Source organism: Bos taurus, chromosome 2 (genome assembly GCF_002263795.3).
Source record: "Bos taurus isolate L1 Dominette 01449 registration number 42190680 breed Hereford chromosome 2, ARS-UCD2.0, whole genome shotgun sequence".
NCBI lineage: Eukaryota > Metazoa > Chordata > Mammalia > Artiodactyla > Bovidae > Bos > Bos taurus.
Window position 1 is genome coordinate 115,222,958 of NC_037329.1, and position 19,983 is coordinate 115,242,940.

The 19,983-nt window shown below is 41.4% G+C and overlaps 2 protein-coding genes across 4 annotated transcripts in view; one reads left to right on the plus strand and one right to left on the minus strand.

Annotated features, from left to right (window-relative positions):
* Window positions 1–9,081, plus strand: part of RHBDD1 (rhomboid domain containing 1) — a 207,555-nt gene extending 198,474 nt beyond the window's left edge. Inside the window, exon 7 of the mRNA XM_059875217.1 lies at window positions 9,047–9,081. Coding sequence (XP_059731200.1) covers window positions 9,047–9,066 — 20 coding nt within the window. The 3' untranslated portion in view covers window positions 9,067–9,081. The remainder of the gene's footprint in view (window positions 1–9,046) is intronic.
* COL4A4 (collagen type IV alpha 4 chain) overlaps window positions 1–19,983 on the minus strand; it is a 158,200-nt gene that overhangs the window by 63,392 nt on the left and 74,825 nt on the right. For all 3 annotated transcript variants that reach the window (XM_059879104.1, XM_024981740.2, NM_001435192.1), the window contains exons 21-29: window positions 17,610–17,699; window positions 16,458–16,621; window positions 10,884–10,956; window positions 9,349–9,455; window positions 8,234–8,417; window positions 6,774–6,842; window positions 4,377–4,484; window positions 3,675–3,893; window positions 1,505–1,666 (exon numbers count right to left, since the gene is read on the minus strand). In XM_059879104.1, coding sequence (XP_059735087.1) covers window positions 1,505–1,666; window positions 3,675–3,893; window positions 4,377–4,484; window positions 6,774–6,842; window positions 8,234–8,417; window positions 9,349–9,455; window positions 10,884–10,956; window positions 16,458–16,621; window positions 17,610–17,699 — 1,176 coding nt within the window. The remainder of the gene's footprint in view (window positions 1–1,504; window positions 1,667–3,674; window positions 3,894–4,376; window positions 4,485–6,773; window positions 6,843–8,233; window positions 8,418–9,348; window positions 9,456–10,883; window positions 10,957–16,457; window positions 16,622–17,609; window positions 17,700–19,983) is intronic.

Consider the following 19,983-nt stretch of genomic DNA (forward strand, 5'->3'; position numbering starts at 1 on the left):
TATGATGTCTTTCTGGGTGTGCCAAGAACACAGAGTCCGGACCCACCCTTATCTGGAATATTCTCAAGGTTGCATTGGCAGTGAGCAGCCTTGACATGATTTAGTACCTCCCCTGGGAAGGAAACTGGGGCTTCCTTGGTGGCTCAGTGGCAATCAAACTGCCTGCAGTGCAGGAGACACAGGAGATGTGGGTTTGATTCCTGGGTCAGGTAGATCCCCAAAGGAAGCCATGGCAACCCACTCCAGTATTCTTGTCAGGAAAATCCCATGGACACAGGAGCCTGGCGGGATACAGTCCATGGGGTCGCAAAGAGTCAAACACAACTGAGCCACTAACACTTTAACACTTTCACTTTCTTTCCGGTAAGAAAAGTAGGCTATCATGCAGGTTACCTCATTATTAACCAGAGGATTTTTGCAGAAACTAACGCCTGTGGCCAGTGATTTTTATCTTGTCTGGCCAAAAATTAATTCTGTTTTTTCACTAACTCTTTGCTGGCTATTTCATTCAATGTGTGCTTAGTTACTCAGTCGTGTCCAACTCTTCGACCCTATGGACTGTAGCCCACCAGGCTCCTCTGTCCATGGGATTTCCTAGGCAACAATGCTGGAGTGGGTTGCCATGCCCTCCTCCGGGGAGACCCAGGAATCAAACCCGCGTGTCTCCTGTGTCTCCTACGTTGCAGGTGGATTCTTTACCCGCTGAACCACTGGAGAAGCCCAAGTTACATCTGACACACCTGTAATACCCTGTACCATGTATTGGTACCATGAGTTTTAGTTTCACTTGCCACGTCAGAGTCAATCACTACGGTTTTTTGTCTTTTTGTTGGCCTAATATTCATATTGTCTGAATCAGAACTATATTCTGAACAACTATCATCTCCTGAGAAAATACTATATATTTAACATGGACAATCAGAGAAAGTATCTGTATAAAATCCACCAAAAAATTCTTCTTCAGTCAAAATTTTTGCAATGCATTAATTTTTAAAATTTTATGGTAATAAACTTGGGTTTATAATATACACTGCTGCTGCTGCTGCTGCGTCGCTTCAGTCGTGTCCGACTCTGTGCAACCCCATAGACAGCAGCCCACTGGGCTCCCCCGTCCCTAGAACAAAAACCTAACACAAGATAATGTGAGTGATAATGACAATAAGTTGTGTAATGAACTCTTGATCAATTTTAAGCTCTAGCAACTTCACATGGTGATGTTAATTGTAATCACTCTCTAAAAATGTATGAATACATCTCCGATCAATAATGTATTACTATACAGCCATGGTAGCCCAGGCTCTTACATCACACCAGAGAGACTTGGGTGACATGGGGGAATGTCACCAACAAGAAGCTCATGCTACTTGCTGTGCTGTGAATAACAATGTCCTTGACCCAAGAGTCTTGCTCCTGTCAGCACCCACAAAAGAACAAGTGAGGTTATTCCTTTGTAAGTAGATACATCCCATACCTGTCGCAGTTCTTGATACCTGCCAATGCTTACCTGGACTGCCTGGAGCCCCAGGGAGCCCCGGTTGCCCTGGTATCCCTGGAGCACCTCTTTCACAGGAGTGACCAGGTGGGCCTGGGATCCCTGGAAACCCAGCATTTCCCTCTCGGCCTTTGGGACCTTGGAGACCCGGAAATCCGGGCATGCCAGCTGGCCCTGAAATGACACAGTTCATTTGACACTCAGGGCATAAACTATACAGATGGCCTACGATGGTGTTCGTGTGGATCAGTATTGGAGGTAAAAAATTTGATCCCGGCTCAGGGCTCCAGTGAGTTACACCTCTGAATGGATTTTCTTGTCATAGATTGTAGTGAGCTCCGAGTGCACCCAAAAACCATGCTTGTCTATGAGAATTACTTGGTAAGGTTATGCAGACAATACAGACGTTGCTTATGCAAATAAAAAAAATAGTAGCTCTTCCTGATTTTAAGTAACCTCTAAAATTGCAGCAGTCCTTCCAACAAATACCCACACTGCTTACACACCCTGTGTGCATTGTCTGAATTTGCACTTTGTAAGTGATTTCATCCCTGGAACTCTCAAATTTTTATATATTGAGAAGACAATACCATACTTTTCAGGAGGGGGAAAAAGTCTTCCATAATTCTGTATTATAACCTAAAAATCTATTTTACTGTTTCTTGTTTTCATTGTATTTTGGTTCATGTATTTGCATTTTTTAAATAGCAATCACAGAGCACTTTCAGTTGTTGCATTATTTTACATTGCAAGTTAATATGCAAATATTTTCCATTTGATTACAATCAAATTTTCCATTTGATTGTAATCTTTACAGATATAATTTTAATTGTTAATGCTGTTCAGTTGCTAAGTCGTGTCCGACTCTTTTGCAACCGCACAGACTGTAGCCTTGCAAGGTCCCTCTGTCTCTGGGATTCTCTAGGCAAGAACGTTGGAATGGGTTGCCATTTCCTTCTCCAAGGGATCTTCCCAACTCAGGAATCGAACCCATGTCTCCTGCATCTCCTGCTTGGCAGGCAGATGCTTTATTACTGAGCCACCCGGGAAACATTAATTGTGATAGCTGAATAGTATACCTTTGAGCGTGGTATGTGAGCATTGTGCATGTATATATATTACTTTACTGTTTTCAATTGTTCCCCTACTGTGGATAATACTACAACAGTATTTTCATATTAACTTTCACATTCTGTTGAACACTTGCCTTAAATACATCTCATAAGTGAGATAGTGGGATTACTGGGTCAAAATGATTTTCATTGACTCACATAATGTATTATCTTGTTCTCTTCCAATTAAATGGGTTTCTGTTTATGAACGTTTCTGGTTTATACACAAACTATTGAATAAGCTCCCCGAGGACAAAGAATGTGACTTACTCCCTGGCCCTCCATCTTCCCTGTACTATTGTATAGTACTATCCTGGGTACCTATTAAATACAGGCCCGTCCATTGTTATAAAAAAACTAGAAGAGTGTTTGTGAAAGTCTGGCCTGGGGTCCACTTTTGGTCATCAGCCTTCAGGGGCTAAAGTTCAGACTGGAGTGCTGGGTTCCACGCAATTCTGATGCAATGAATCACTATTTCTGAGACTGGGGCCCAGAAGACAATGATGTTAATGACCCCTACCCCCACCTTATTTTTAAGTACATTAAAATCTGAAAGCCTCTGCTGGGGATCCTGAAGAATCCAAAGTGATTTCAGAACAGAATGTGAATCAGTGCCAGGGGCCATCTCCCTGTCTTCTGTTCCTCTGCCCTGCCCGGTAGCCCTGCTGGAATGAAAGTCCCTCCAGCCTGTCACCTGTCCACGTAATACAGCTTCTGCTGGCATTCTGTCCTGCCCTCTCTCAGCCGGGCAAGGGCAGTGGGCGGGTCACAGGGTCCCTACTCCTCAGCAGGCACGTACTGTCCTGAGTCCAAAGCAGGAGGACATCTGGTAGCCACTGGATCAGACTGAACTGACTGAGCCACAGTAAGACGGGCTCAAAACCAACCAATAAAATGCAGAGGCAACCCTGGGGATGCAGGTTATTAGAAATGAGCCACTGCCCATAGATGAGGGAAGATGCTCGAGTGAGCATTTTACATGCTAGATTTTTAAGGCGAAACAGTCTAGACATTCTTCAGGGACCTGTTCAGGGACTTGGCTTGGACCTAGGACAGTGCAGCCCTCATACCTGCGGTCCCTGGACGCCCGGCATCGCCTCTGAGTCCTTTGGACCCTGGTGCTCCTGGAAGACCGCTCTTTCCCGGGAGTCCTGGGTAGCCGATAGCAGGATCTCCTGGGGGTCCTTTCTGACCATTCACTCCAGGTGAACCTGGAGTGCCTGGGGGCCCAACAGGCGAGGACCCCTTTTCACCTCCCAAACCTGGTTCTCCTATATCACCACGAAAACCTATCCAACAGAAAAGTGTTTAAATTTTTACACGTACAAATATAAAATCAACACACGTGTAAGAATACCACTTTAATTAAAAACACATTATTTTAAAATACAGGGGTACTTACTAAAATTAAAGGGTAACTTAATAGGCAATATTGGGGTTTTTTTTGTTGTTGAAAAATAAATCATAACTGTGTTTCCTATAAGCCAATGATGTTTCCATATTGCTTTCATTTACTGGCAAACTGTCTAGACTGAGCAGTTTCTAACAACATAGACCAATAACAGCCTGTAACTCATGCTCCAGGCCTGAGGAGCCCTGAAAGTCACAAAAGTATCATAACCCAGAAGTTACCAAAACAGCTAAGTGCTTAATGTATCAAAAACAAAACAAAAAAACCATTCCCCACTCACATAGGGATCCCTGGGCCATTTGCTGACTATGATCCAGTTTAGAGGTATCCAGACGTTTCTAAATGAAAAGCTCTTATTTACCAGGTGGACCAGGTCTTTCTGAGATTCCTGGTTTGCCACGTTGACCCTTCTGTCCATCCAAACACCTCAGCCCAGGAGCACCCCGATGACCTGGAAGTCCCTTTGGACCTAAACAATAAAAACAAACACAGACTCAGTAAAACACAAAGCGAATGAGAACAAAATAAGATGACTTAAAAAAAAAACCCAAAACTATGTTAAATCTTTCTTAGGATATTTTTACTTTATGGAAGTAAAAGTGTTGCCTGCATGCGCCTGATCAGTTGCTCAGCTGAGTCTGACTCTGTGACCCTGTGGACTGTAGCCCCCAGGCTCCTCTTGTCCATGGGATTTTCCCAGCAAGAACACTGGAGTGGGTTACCATGCCCTCCCCCAGGGGATCTTCTCGACCCAGGAATCGAACCCACATCTCCTGTGCCTCCTGCACTGCAGGCAGGCTGATTACCACTGAGCCACCAGGGAAGACTTAGCCATATTTATATAATCATTTTATGTCATGTGCTCCAAACTGTATTTCACAGAGATGTGTATTCAGTTACTTTCTCAGAAGCCATACAGTAAAGAATTTACACCACTATTCAGATGAACCCTTTGGTACCTTCCTGCGCTGAGTCTCAAACACAAATACATGAGTACAACCTTCCTTCTAAGAGGATAGAGGTGGTGGCCAGTGGGTAGCTTGATGAGAAAACACCAGAAAAAAGACCCAATCTATTTCCCTGCATTTACTTCATTTGCCCTTATATGAAGTACAGGGAAAAAGTACCTGCAAAAAGAATTGAGTTTTTTTAAACTTCCTGTGATTTCTTACTAGGAGCTATCTCAGCTAAAATAACTTATAAATTATGGATTTCAAAGGAGTTAACAACTGTTAACTGAAACTCTGAGTGTTCACTTCCTTTGAGGGTGAAGCTGCTGAAAGTAATCATAAGCATTTTTTTATCCATCCTTAGGGGCTTCCCTGGTGGCTCAGAAGGTAAAGAATCTGCCTGCAATGTGGGAGACTCAGGTTCAATCCCCAGGTCAGGATGATGCCCTGGAGAAAGAACGGCTACCCACTCCAGTATTCTTGCCCTTGAGTATCCCATGGACAGAGGAGCCTGGCAGGCTACAGTTCATGGGATCACAAAGAGTTGGATACAACTGAGAGATATATCGGATATATCGGATAGTCAGATATATCTGAGTGACAGATATATCTATCCATGACAGTATCCATGACAATGCTCGATGTGAAAATGAGCATTCAGTGAATCAATCAACAATTCTTCACTACATAGATTCAAAATTACACCTCCACAAGCTACCATCTTGTGGTGGGTGGCCTGTATGTCCCATACTTTGATCTGGGGCTTGGTCATGTGACTTGCTTTGGCCAAAAGGATCCTAACACACACCATGAAGCAATGAGAGGTATGAGGTGTGCTGGTAAAGCTGGACCCCACCCTCTTGCATTTCTGCAGCCACAGGAGCAGGGCACACCCTGGCACCGCAGAGAGGTGCATGTTGCAGACCTGACCTGACCTGGAGCCAGGGACCAAGTCAATAGAGATCATCTGAGGTCAGCTGAACCCCAACCAACTACAGACCCATATGAGAGAAAATAAATATGATTTATTAAGCCTACTGCAATTTGCAGGTTGTTAAACAACATTATTGGGATGCAAGCTAGTGGTTATAGAGGGCAATAAAAGGTCATTCATCATTCAACCTTTCAATAATTTCTGTAGTGACACAGAACAAAAAGGTGACCTCTAGTGGCCATGCTAGTACTTAATGGATCAATTTAAGTGAACTCTGAATAAATATTGGGTTGGCCAAAAAGTTTGTTCAGGTTTTTCTATAAGATGTTATGAACTTTTGGGCCCACTCAGTATAAAAGAATTAGGAAAAAAATCCCTTATATAAATTTTGGGTTAAATTCAGCTATAAATAAGTGATTGAGTCAAGTGACATGATTGTATAAAAGTGTAGTCGGGATGTAGATGTGTGGGCATTTTTCAGAATGTCTCTATTCAGAAATCTGGGTCTTTTGGACAGCAGAATAGAGTAAAATTTAAAATTAGTAAGCAATTTTTTCACTCTCTGGGCAGAGGTAAAGAAAAGATTCAGTTTTAAAATGTTTAGTTTTTGTGTTAAAAGGGCAGTCAGTTTTGCTGATATGTGATCAAATCAAGGTAAATTTTGTTGCACAGAAATATTATTCAGAGTGTGTTCGGTAGACTGGGGACTTAGGGGTAATGCCTACAAATCCTGTTTCTCCAGAGTCCCTCAAAACTTTATAATCAGGGTAGAAATAGCCTGAAGAACTCCCTGAGGATTTGCCATTGGTTTATCTGTCTTGCAGGTTCTTTTACTTTGAGAATGTGTATGACAGGAACTTCTCCTTGATAGTACCTGGAGGACCATCAAAACCTGGAGGGCCTGGCCTCCCAGGGTATGTTACGTTACAAGGAATTGTATCACCTGGAATGAAAAAAGAAAAGTGACATTCATACGATTGATAGATCAATGCACGTCTCAATAACAGCTTGATCAAAATGCCTTTTCATATAGAAAATGTGAAATTCAAAAGAAAAAAAGACTTCTGGCCATCATTAGGTCACTTGAATTACTTTTATTTTGAATTTCCAGAAGATCTATCCTGAAATCTGAACTTCAGCTGTCAGAACAGTAATAAACAGAAGGGGAATAAGGAAAATGTTGATTCTAAGAAATAGTTTAATTAATAGCCTATAGAAAATAATAAATTTATAGGTCCATGGATACCTAATACAGTGGAGTCAGAAGCTCTGATAAACCATGAAACAGTAGTAAGCATCCAGCACTGAGATTCCAAGATTTGGCTCTGGATGCGGAGGAATTGTGCCCGAAGAAAAAGAGACTGGGAGAGAGAGTAATTTAAAAATGCCATTTATTGAAGGCCTGCAACGTTTCAAATATATTCTCTCTCTCTTGTTTTCCTAATGTCTCTGCAATGTGGTTTTTGTCATCCCTCATTTTATTTAGTGAAAAAAAAACTCCAAAGTTGTGCCTCTGAGTTCTCTTCTCCTTTAAAACTCAATGTTCCCCTTTTAATAGAAATGATATCTCCTAATGTGTTACACTAAATGCTGTCAAATAAAAAATGAACCACATGAATACAAATCATGCTAGAAGATTTTGATGGTCACCGACCATAATCTTAATCCATATCAAATTTTGAGGTATTTGTCTTTGTCGTCAAAACAAGAACCAAAGATATTATTATATTATAAAATTCCACAATTAACTATGTAACCCAAGATACATGGAGATATTACAAAAGAGAAAATCTTAAATAAATCTGTTTCCAAGTTTTTAAAAGTTTTCAGCTATAAAACTACAAATCATTTTCTTGTTTGGAATTCAAATAACTGTCAAATATATTTAAAAGACCATTTTTTTTTCTCCCTAGAATGCTTACAAATGGGTTTTCATGGGCAATGCTGTATTTTAAAATGAAATGTTGGTGGTTTTTTATTAAAATACTACAAATTATCTCAAAAGACTGTAAAAAAGAGATTTTAAATATATACACGTATGTAATTTTAACACAGTCAGATTGTCCACAGTGATATGGAGAAATGAATGAAAGGCAAGTTGCCAAACCAATAAAACAGCAAAGACAGCTTAGCATTTTAAAGGCTTGTTTTAAATATTGATTGTGCTGTAACGTTTTTATTTGTTTGATAACATTCAAGGTTTGAACAGCAAGTTGTAGGAATTTTATTTTAGAGGTTCTGCCACAGCTATAATATCTCTGCTCAGAAGACAGGCTCACTTTAGTTTCCATAATTGCACCTGACATTCTGCCACAAGAAAGTTCATTCAGTTACCTTTCCGACCCTTCCGACCATCAGGACCCCTGTTGCCTGGGTAGCCTGGAGCTCCTGGTTGCCCTCTGTCTCCTGGAGGGCCAGGAAATCCCAGGCCTGGGGGCCCCCTAGGTCCCGCTCTGCCAGGGGGCCCTGGCGGTCCAGGAGGCCCTTTATCACCTGGGGCTGCATCCTCGTGATCACCCTAGGAACATTTGCATCACAAGTCAATCATCAGTCTTTGAAAGGCCATGAACACAAAGCTCTCATTGTCATCGTAGGCTACAGAAACGCATGCAGAAAGCCAGTGATTCCAGAAGTAATTAATAGCACGACGTGTAATTTAAAATGTTTAACCTAGATTTTTTACAGACATATACAGCATACGTTCTTCAGGCATGTGTGTTATGCCTCAAATACAGAAAGTTATGTGTGTTACATCTTTTATTTTTAAAGATTTTTTTGATGTGGGCCATTTTTAACGTCTTTATTGAATTTGTTACAACATTGCTTCTGTTTTCTGTTTTGGTTTTTTGGCCCCGAGGCATGTGGGATCTTAGTTCCCTGACAAGGGATCAAACCATATCCCCTACATTATGTCTCATAGTCTTTTCTTATGAATTTCATTAGCTACATGTAATCTCCATCCAAAACATGTTTGAAAAATGCAGAAATGTCATTTATTCGTGGGACCCTGCGTCAGCCAATATGTCTATCCAGTAGAGCTGCACTAGTTCCTCCCTTCTTGTTTGCTGCTTTGCCTCAAGTGCTTCTCCATCAGGGAACAGAACTGAAGGCAATTCTCAGAACCTGTGTGTATCCTCCACCCTACAGAGTCAACTGAACAGACCTGAAACCAGTGGGGGCTTCACAGAGACAAGCGTCCCAGAAGGAAATAAACACCGTGAAAATAATACAAAGACTAGAGACAGAACGCCTTGCCGTGATGAACCACCACTCAGGATTTTAGACTATCTGCAATATGCCATATCTTTACAGCAACCAACTTCTTATGGCAGTAAATCAAAGGTGACTCTGATTTGCAGCATGTTGATGCTTTACTGAGTTTAGCTTTTTAAACCGGGATGCTTTGTGACCGTATGAGTGAAACTCTACAGCAGGAGAATTATACATACAGGCGGCCCTGTGTCCCCCTTTTCTCCAGCATATCCATCTCGACCGTGTTGTCCCTGCTGCCCTGGAAGTCCAGGGGGCCCATCAGGCCCTCTTTCTCCTTTGTGTCCTGGGAACAAAGGCCAAAAGATTTAAGTCCCTCTCAGCAGTGAAGGCAATGGCACCCCACTCCAGTACTCTTGCCTGGAAAATCCCATGGGCAGAGGAGCCTGGTAGGCTGCAGTTCATGGGGTTGTGAAGAGTCAGACACGACTGAGCGACTTCACTTTCACTTTTCACTTTCATGCATTGGAGAAGGAAATGGCAACCCACTCCAGTGTTCTTGACTGGAGAATACCAGGGACGGGGGAGCCTGGTGGGCTGCCGTCTCTGGGGTCGCACAGAGTCGGACACGACTGAAGTGACTTAGCAGCAGCAGCAGTGAGCAAAGGTGAAAAGAGACAAAGGACTAAAAATAAAGCAATGACCTTGACTCTGCATGGGCAGGTAGAGATTCCTCTGAGTGTCTCAGTTCACACAAAGATAATCACGAAAAAATCAGAGGGGAGATTGACAGTGGCCAAACCTGCTGATTCTCTTATTTGAGAAGTGTTTCTTTTCTCATTCTGACAAAGAGATTGTGTGTGGAGGTGCCAGTCTCTACAGCATCTTCCTCAGCTTGTGTGATGCCAGACTTGGTACCCAGCCCTTCCCCATAGGAATGGGGAAACGGTCCATGGTTGGGCATGTGCCCCAGGCTAATCCAATCCTTCCTGGACTTTTTTCCCTAACTGGAGCAAAAAGAAGTAGAGCTCTCTTTCACCTCTGGTCGTGAACTTGGAGCCGCCTGCGGGCACGTACCCATAGACCAGAGAAAACCAGATGGGGAGAAAATGCAGACGGCACAATGAAAGATACAAGAAGCCAAGACAGCTTCCCGATGCAGGCATCCCAGTGCAAATCATACATCTAACCTTTCAAATTTTTCTTAGGTAAGTCAATAAATTACTTCTTTAAAAACACTACTTCAAGCTGGGTTTCTGTCACTTACAACCAAAATATTCTTTTTAAAAAAATATTTATTTGACTTTGTTGGGGCATGTTTGTTGCAGCGTTCAGGCTCAGTTGCCCTGCAGTATGTGGGATCTTAGTTCCCCAACCAGGGATCAAACTGGCATCCCCTGCATTGGGAGGTGAAGTCTTAACCACTGGACCACCAGGGAAGTCCCCCCAAACTTTCTTGATTAATACAAGATATACAATGCAGTGAATAACCACTGGACAAGTCAAGCGAGGTCTTGTTTCAATCAAACCCAATTCACAACAAAGAGGATTTGAGTATGTGACTAAAGGAGTATTTGTGTTTTCAGATAAGATACAGAGGATTTAGGCTCAACATTCACAAGACTCTGAAGGGCAGGGAATATGTTTAAGCAATCTCAACAATCTCAAATCGAATTACAGAACTGATCTTAGGTCACAGGGAAAATTAATGCAAAAGAATGGTTCATACATCATTCATAAAATGGCAGGGAGCCAAGTGATTGATTATGCTCACCTTTCACTCTTGATACAACCATGTCACCTTTTTCTCCTTTGCTGCCAGGTAGTCCTGAGGCACCAGGTTTTCCCTTGGTGAAAAGAAGAACAAGTCAGTTTAATTGTGATGAGTCAAAAGTCATTTGAATACCTCCAACCTCTCTCCTCTTTCCTTCTAAATCACCTGCTCCAGATTCTAGTTTGGCACCATTGGTATCATTCTCTTTCCTCCCTGCCTTACAAAATTGAGGTTCTTGAACTGCATGTAAAACTGGTGGAGTCTGAAAAGTCTGCACTGGGTTCAATAGAAATCACTGTTAGTTTCTTGGTTTTGGCAATATACTCTGTTTAAATAAGATATCACTGGGGGCTTCTCTGGAGGCTCAGTGGTAAAGAATCTGCCTGCCAATGCAAGAGACAGAGGTTCAATCCTTGGGTCAAGAAGATTCCCTGGAGGAGGAAATGACAACCCACTCTAATAGTCTCGCCTGTGAAATACCGTAGACAGGAGCCCAAGCTGCAGTCCATGGGGTCACAAAAGAGTTAGACACTATGTAGCGACTAAACAACAACAAGATATCATTGGGGGAAGCTGGGTGAAGGATTCACGGGACCTCTCCGTATGATTGTGCAACTTTTTGGGAGCCATAAAATAAAAGCATCTCAAAATAATTTATAATAAAAAAATTTTACTATTTTGGGTGTTGTAATGGCACCCCACTCCAGTACTCTTGCCTGGAAAATCCCATGGGCAGAGGAGCCTGGTAGGCTGCAGTTCATGGGGTTGTGAAGAGTCAGACACGACTGAGCGACTTCACTTTCACTTTTCACTTTCATGCATTGGAGAAGGAAACGGCAACCCACTCCAGTGTTCTTGCCTGGAGAATCCCAGGGCCGGGGGAGCCTGGTGGGCTGTCATCTATGGGGTCGCACAGAGTCGGACACGACTGAAGCGACTTAGCAGCAGCAGCAGCAGTGTAAAATTGGGAGGAAAGGGAGGGGCGGTAACCACAAAAGCTGCCACTAGAGGGACCTCCCTGGTGAAAGGGCAAGCGTCAGTCACTCAGTGGTCTCCAACCAACCCAAGGACCACACCCAGGTCTTCTGCATTGCAGGCAAATTCTTTACCATCTGAGCCACTAGGGACATCCCTAGTGGTCCAGTGGTTAAGACTCTGTGCTTCCAATGCAGAGGGTTCAATTCCTGGTCAGAGAACTAAGATCCCACATGCTGCAAGGTGCGGCCAAAAAATTTAACAATTAAAAAAAAGAGCTGCCACTAGAGTTGAATGCAGACGTGAGGGATGAAAATTCCTAGGGAGGAAAACAACTGTGATACTGATGAACACTGATGAACACGAGAAGGCAAAATAAGAACACCTTCTGTAATCGATGTATTTCCACTTTATGACAAGTAAACAACTAATTTTGGCCAATGGGTTTATCATCTTTTGATCTCAACGCTGCTCTGAGACTGGACTATTTGGGTCATGGTTTTGTAAGCATTACATATGATCAAATATTAAGCTATCTCAAAAATCTTTTAGCCTACTTTTGGTATATTAGAGCGACCAAGCATTACAGTAAATACAATTATAGAAACACACTGTACATAGCTTAAGGTCACTTATCTAGTGACTTCAATAATCAAGAAACATAGATAAGAATCTGGAAAGAAGTAAAAATGACTGGATGGAATATTTGCTTTGCTTATACAGATGCTACTTTGTCTTATCTTCATACAATCTAACAACATGTTCTAGCAGACTTCATTATCTTTTTGCCTGGTTTCTATCAGTTTGTGAGCGGTGAACTATGAAGGGGAGTAGAGCTACCAGTGGGAATAAGCACAATGGCAGCATCAGTGAGAGAAGAAACAGCCTAAAATGTATACAACAGATATCAAAATTAAAGTGGACCAAACAGTTGGGAGCCACTTAATGTAAAGAAAATATCACTTTGCACACACCACTCAATATTCCCCAAAATATCATTCTAGGACACCATCCTGTGTGCAATGATGTCCAGAAGGGAGAGTTGAAAAAATTTCTTTGTAGAAACAGACAAATGAGACAAGAGAAGAGCTTTAGAAATCATAAAGTGGAAGTATAGGTGAAGTGTTCGTTGTCTTAATTCTTACTTTTACTGTCTATGCTAACTCTTGAGTTAACAATGAGACTGGCCAAAGTATATGCCAGACAGCATCCAATCCAAGAGTTGGTTAATGAAAATGTCCTTCTAGTACCTGAACTATCAAGACAGAAAGCTATTGCCAGAGCACATGAACCAGTTTCTCTCCAGAAAGAGATTGACAGTGGCATGCTTAAATAAACAAGACCGGGGTATCCTAAAGATCAAACTCACCCTGGGAGTCTGAACAGTTTACTTTTGTGACCCCATGGACTCTTTGCAACCCCATGGACTGTAGACCATCACGCTCCTCTGTCCATGGGATTCTCCAGGCAAGAATATTGGAGTGGGTTGCCATTTCCTTCTCCAGGAAATCTTCCTGAGCCAGGAATCGAATCCAGGTCTCCTGCATTGCAGGCAGATTCTTTACTGTCTGAGCCACCAGGGAAGCCCTGCACTTTCACCCTGAAGATCAAATTGACCCTGGAGTCTAAGAAGTTTATTGGCCAGCACACTGGAGACTTAGGACAAACAGTTCTAATACTCTGCAGGTATAGAATTTTAAGTATTAGAGTTAGATCATAGACTTAGTTGAGCTAGTAAGGGGAAAAAACATTACCAGCACTGTGTTTGGATTTTGATAAAGAGATTTACTGAGAACCTACAAGTTGCCAGGCATTATTCTGGGTACAGAAGACACTATAGTTAACAAAACCATCTCGCCTTCACGGCCTTGGATTCCAGTGAAACAAATGTGGAACCTAAAAAACTTCCAGGGCAAAGGTTAACACAACAACAAAATCTCAGCAGCAACAAAGAAGACCTCTCCGCCAGGCATGTATCAGTTATTTTATATGAAGCCAAAGCAGGGACTTCAGCCATAGATGCCCATCAGGGGGCTGTGCCCTTCTGAGAAGCAGGCAAAAGGGCATAGTGGAGACTAGAGCACCCCAACCTCCTCTCATAGGCATGACCACCTCTCCGCTTGCGGCAGCAGTGGGAACACATTGACCTGTGTTAACGAACTTCCAGTTTCTCAAAGGCAGCCACAGATCTCATATGAAGAATACAAAAAGAAAGACCGTGAGGACAAAACCAAAACTGCCAGAGGTTGAGCCCTTGTCATTCTGTGACCTTTGGTTTGCCCTGCAGCTCCTCAGGGCCAGTGACCCTGGTCATCTGGTTCACTGCTGTGTGACAGCTCTCAATGCACGGCTGAACTGAATTCCTACTAACCCTGGAGGATAGTGATGTGATACAGATTTTCCAGGAAGGCCGCAGAGATCACCAGTGTCAGGGTTGGGGTGTAAAGCTTGGTCCACGTGCTCCTAAGCCCTATGCCTTGCACCAGAGCATCCTAGCGGGAAACTCCCTTCCTAGGAAGTGCTCTCAGGCTAAGGCAAGGAATATAAAGCTTTGGTCCAATCACAGAAAAAAATGGTAGAGAACATAAACCTATTTTTCTGTTTGGTACTTTGCCACCAACCTGTGGCTGCTGAGGCCAGGGATCAGCAGAAGAGAGATGTATGGAGGAGCGAGAGCACCCTGTCTGTGGGTCATTTTGTTCATCCCTCACTCCCTCCTTTCCTTTCCTGTGCCCCATGGTGTGAACCTGGTCCCTAACTGTGATCCCAATTTGATGAATTTAATACAGAGAAGTCATATGGACATAAGCATATACAGAACAAAGACATCAGAAATACGGCCAGTTTAATACAACATTGTAAATGAACTATACTTCAATATAAATTAAACATTTAAAAACACTAATGAGGTAAGCCCTGGAGCAACTGAATTACATAAACTTTTGCCAGGATAACCCTGGATGAATCTGTAACTCACAATCCAAGATGCTAGCTCTGAGAAGCAACTCAGTGTGAAGGCAGGAAAAAGCTTAGAGTCAATAAAACCTTCACTAAGAAGAGTAAATAACGACACAGAAAAATGACTATGAAAAAATGTTGAATTAAAAAAATCAGACTATAAAATGCAACATACTTAGTAATTACAACCACGTTCATTCAACATATGTGTATGAAGGATGTAGCTTCTCCTTGAGTTGACTTTGCTAATGTTACAAGTGGGGTGTGGGGAGAGTGAAAGAAAAACCTTCACTTAAGGCTCTGAAACTGGGATCTTATTTTCCCAAGATTTCCTGAGGGAAATGGAAAAGAGTGCACTGGGGCTGATGGTTGGGCCCCAGGCCACCCCAGGATTAAGCCTCTGTAACAAAGGCTGTCTCCAGCCTCCAGAGGAGTGTGCCCTGGAGGGCACTGATCTTATTCAGAGGGACAGCCTCAGCCCAGGGCACTTGTAATGGTTCCTTGGAACAGTCAGCAAATGAGAGTCACAGCAAGATCTCACCTACCCTCTGGCACAAAACATCATGTAAACTCTGACAGAGCCAATATTTATAGCTCCAGGCCAATCAATCGCTCATCTGGATCCTTACTTGAATCATCTCAGCTTCTACCCAGCACTTTCACTTCTTTGTCTAATTGGTGCCTCAAACTTAAAATGTGCCCAATGGCTCTGCATCCTTTCTTACCCCATGCTTACTCTTCACGTTGCCCCTCCTCCCCCATCTTGGTTCCATCCTTTACTTCTCTGCTTTTCATATCTCATGTCTGGTCTCACAGCCAATCTGTTGGCTCTGTGGTCAAGATATATCTATAATCCGACCACCTCCCGCCACACCCAACATTAATATGGAAACCTGTCCACCTTCATATTTCACCAGGATTACTGGAGCAATCGCTCAGCTAAATCTTCCTACTTCCTCCCTTATCCTCTCTGGTCTGTCCTTAACAAAGCTACAAGTGTGATACTATTAAAACCAATGTCAGATTTATCCCTCCTTAAGATTCTCCATCAGCTGCTCCATGACATTCAGAGCACAAGTTCTAAGCCAGCCCTTCTACAAAACCCTATGCTCTCCAACCTCTCCTAACCTCCAGCCATTTCTATGACTTCATCTGCTACTCTGCCCCTCATTCTCTCCACTCAAACCACACTAGATGGCAATGGATTTTATTGCCGTCTGCCATAGTGCACATTCACTTGTCTATCTGTCATGATGTGTGTATTCTCCCCACAGAGAAGGGGCCCCAGGAGGGCAGAGATTGTGCTCTGGTCCCTGCTGTATCTGGAATAGCACCTGGAGCATAGTAAGTGCTCAATAAACAATTGATTGAACAAATGAATGATGAATGGATGAATAAAAGGACAGAGACAAGTTTTTGCCATTAATATACTTATAGATTCAAAACATATAATATATTGTAATTCAACTATACATCAACAAAAATAAATTTAAAAACTTAAAAACCATATATATCACATTATATATATTACAATATATACAATACATATATTAAAAACATATATATAGCACTATAAATTACAGAGGGGTACAACTGAATTATAACTCTGTTAAAAGATAAAAAAACTGGGAAGTTACTCACCGGTGGCCCTGGAGATCCTTTGGCACCAGGAGGGCCTGGGGAACCTTTTTCTCCAAGCCACCCAGGGAGCCCCAAGTCTCCCTTACTCCCTTGCCTCCCAGGAGGCCCTGGAGGGCCTGATGGGCCCATGGGACCAGGCTGGCAGGCACAGAGCCCTGAGCTCCCTAGACAGAGGATAAAAGGCAGCTTTGTTATATTTCCTGAATGAAATCCCAATAAAATCCTTACTATACAAAACCAATAGTGTGAATAAGAACAAAAAGGGTCTGATGCACACAATTCTTATCGCAGACAACTGACAACATGTGATGGGGGAGGGGTACAGAGCATGATGTGGAGGTAGCTATGGTCTATGTGGCTGGACATATTGTTTCTAGACAATGGGGTGTTCTGTGTCTTAAAAAATTCACCCTGGTAAAATCAAGGGGAAAAGCTAATGCTGAACTCTATTGCAGAAACTTTGAAAATAAGAAAATTTCTTATTTTTAAAAGTTTAGATAGCTCTTATTTGGATCCTGCTTAGAAAAAAAAACTCTTAATTTGGTTCCTGCTGAAAAAACAACAATTAAAATTGGTTAGAGTATAAACTTTGAACATTTAAAGAATCCAAATAAAATATGTAAAGAGGATTATTGAATGCATATCACAGTTGATAATTCACTAAATGCATTTTCTACTCATCAGGATTTTTAGTCTAAACAATACCATTAGGATAATCAAATTGCTCAGCTTTCATACCTGCCTGACTCTGTTAGCCAAAAACACACCAAACAATTTAAAGTGTAGAAACAGAGAGCTAGAGGCATTTGGTGAATCTAGGAAAGATGGGACCCACAGAGAGAAATTGAAATTGAAGATCAAAACTGTCCTATCTCTGCTTTTTTCAAGGAATTGAGAGGATCTCATGGAAAAGAGTCACCACTTTGAGACAAATCTCATGGCAGATAAATGTCTCCTTTATACTCTAAAATATGGATTTGACTTTTTGGCAAGGTCTAATCACGTCACAAGCACACAATGAGTTAGGTAGTCACAGGGTAACTAAAGGGAGTAAAAAACCTAAATGAAAGGCCACACTGTACATATCATATAATGCCTCCCAACCCTCCACTGCTGTTTTTTTCTAGAAATTCTACTTGAAGGAATACTTGCCTTTTTCTCCTTTGGAGCCTCGTCTTCCTGGAGGACCCACTTTGCCTTTTGTTCCTTGTGGTCCGGGTTGCCCAACAGTACAATATACAGCTTCACAGTGGGATAGGGGAGTGCAGAGAGAATCACACGATTTTTGTGAATACCTACTAGCAAACAAGTAGATGTGTCTCTCATAATTCAATCATCCCCTTACCCCTATTCTTTCTTCCACCCTTTCTTAAGATTCTTTCTCTCTGATATAAGAATATGTACACAAATAGACCATACAGTTGTCTCAGCAAGCTTCTGGTACCATAACCATTGATTAAAACCATCCCTAATCTCAGCCCTAATTTAGTGGATTGTAGGGTAAGGTAGGGAATAAAAAAAACAAATATACCAAAACAAAACAAAGTAAGAATAAGTGTATGGCACAGATCATTTTCCCCCATTCAATTATCAATAATTACCTAATAAAGAAAGCATAAAGCAGAGTTTGTAAAAGCAAAAATTCAGAGATATCTGATCAAAGATGACAGATAAAGTACAAACAGTAAGTTCCTTGTTCTCTCCAAACAGACAGTAAAAGAATATTATAAAAAGGCAGAATTCCTTAAGACAAAGAAACAACAAGAGAAAGGAAACAACAGAAAAAAAAAAAAAATGTAAAAAGATTTAGTAGATGTTTAAAAGCTGAACTCCAAGCAGGCTGTAGGGGAAGCAGAAAAAGAGCATAGCTGACTGAAAAATTTCTCCTAAAGTTCAGGCATTGGTACCTCCGAAGCAGAATGACAGTGAGGACCCACATAGGTTGACTGGTCAAAGAAACAGCTAAACAGTTAAGAAATCTTTCTTAAAAATTGCAGCAGGAAAAAACAAACTCCCTCAAATAAGAGAAAACAGACAATACAGTAAGAAGAAATCTTTAAAAAATAAACTATATAGTTTAAAAAACAGACAAAGGAAGGCATTTCATCCCTGAGACATGAACAAGCTGCTGCAAAAAGACACATTAAGAGAGAACAACACCAACAACAAAATTCTCAGAAATTTAAAAAAAAATGGTTATTAAAGCAGAAATTTCAAAATTCAGAAGCAGAGTTGGAATATGGAGTTGAGGAAGTGTATCAGAAAGTGTAAGGAAAAATAAAAAGATGAAGATAATAGGTGAAGATTTGAAAAAGAGAGGTATAGGATTGATTCTGAAACAGACAAATATATTGTGTCCAGAAATAGAAAGCAGAGGGAAAAATCACAGAATATTTTCAAAAAAATTACTTCAAGACATTTTTCCAGAAATGAGGGATTTGTGTTCAATTGAAACTGCTCTGAGTGCCTGCAAATTTACCCACACTGAGGTAAATCACTGTGAAATTTATGGACATTGAATACAAAGAAAAATTCCTAGAAGCTTTCAGAGAAAAAAGAGACTTTAAACAAAGGATCAACTATCTAAAGAGTATTGAACTTCTTAGTAAAAACACTAAAAAAAAAAAAAAGAAAGAAAGAAAGGAAAATGCCTTCAAAAACCTGAAGGAAAAAATGATTGCAATCTACAATTTTATGTTCAACCAAACTATCAATCAAATTTCACAGCAGAATAAATGTATTTCAAATATCCCAAATGTATACACTTTCTCACAAAGCATAATGAGAGAGTAAACCAACAGATGAGGCTGAAGAAAGAAGGGAAAACCACTAGACCATTCAAGTATGACCTAAATCAAATCCCTTACAATTATACAGTGGAAGTGACAAATAGATTCAAGGGATTAGATCTGATAGACAGAGTGACTGAAGAACTATGGATGGAGGTTTGTAATGTTGTACAGGAGGCTGTGATCAAAACCATCCCCAAGAAAAAGAAATTCAAAAAGGCAAAACGGTTGTCTGAGCAGGCCTTACAAATAGCTGAGAAAAGAAGAGAAGCGAAAGGCAAAGGAGAAAAGAAAAGATATATCCAATTGAATAGTTCCAAAGAATAGCAAGGGGAGATAAAAAAAAGCCTTCCTCGGTGATCAATCCAAAGAAATAGAGGAAAACAAAAGAATGGGAAAGACTAGAGATCTTTTCAAAAAAATTAGAGATACAAGGGAAACTTTTATGCAAAGATGGGCACCATAAAGGACAGAAATGGTATGGACCTAACAGAAGCAGAAGATATTAAGAAGAGGCAGCAAAAATACACAGAAGAACTATACAAAAAAGATCTTAATGACCCAAAAAACCAAGATGGTGTGGTCACTCACCTAGAGCCAGACAACCTAGAATGCAAAGTCAAGTGGGCCTTAGGAAGGATCACTATGAACAAAGTTATTGGAGGTGATGGAATTCCAGTTGAACTATTTCAAATCTTAAAAGACGATGCTGTGAAAGTGCTCTACTCAATATGCCA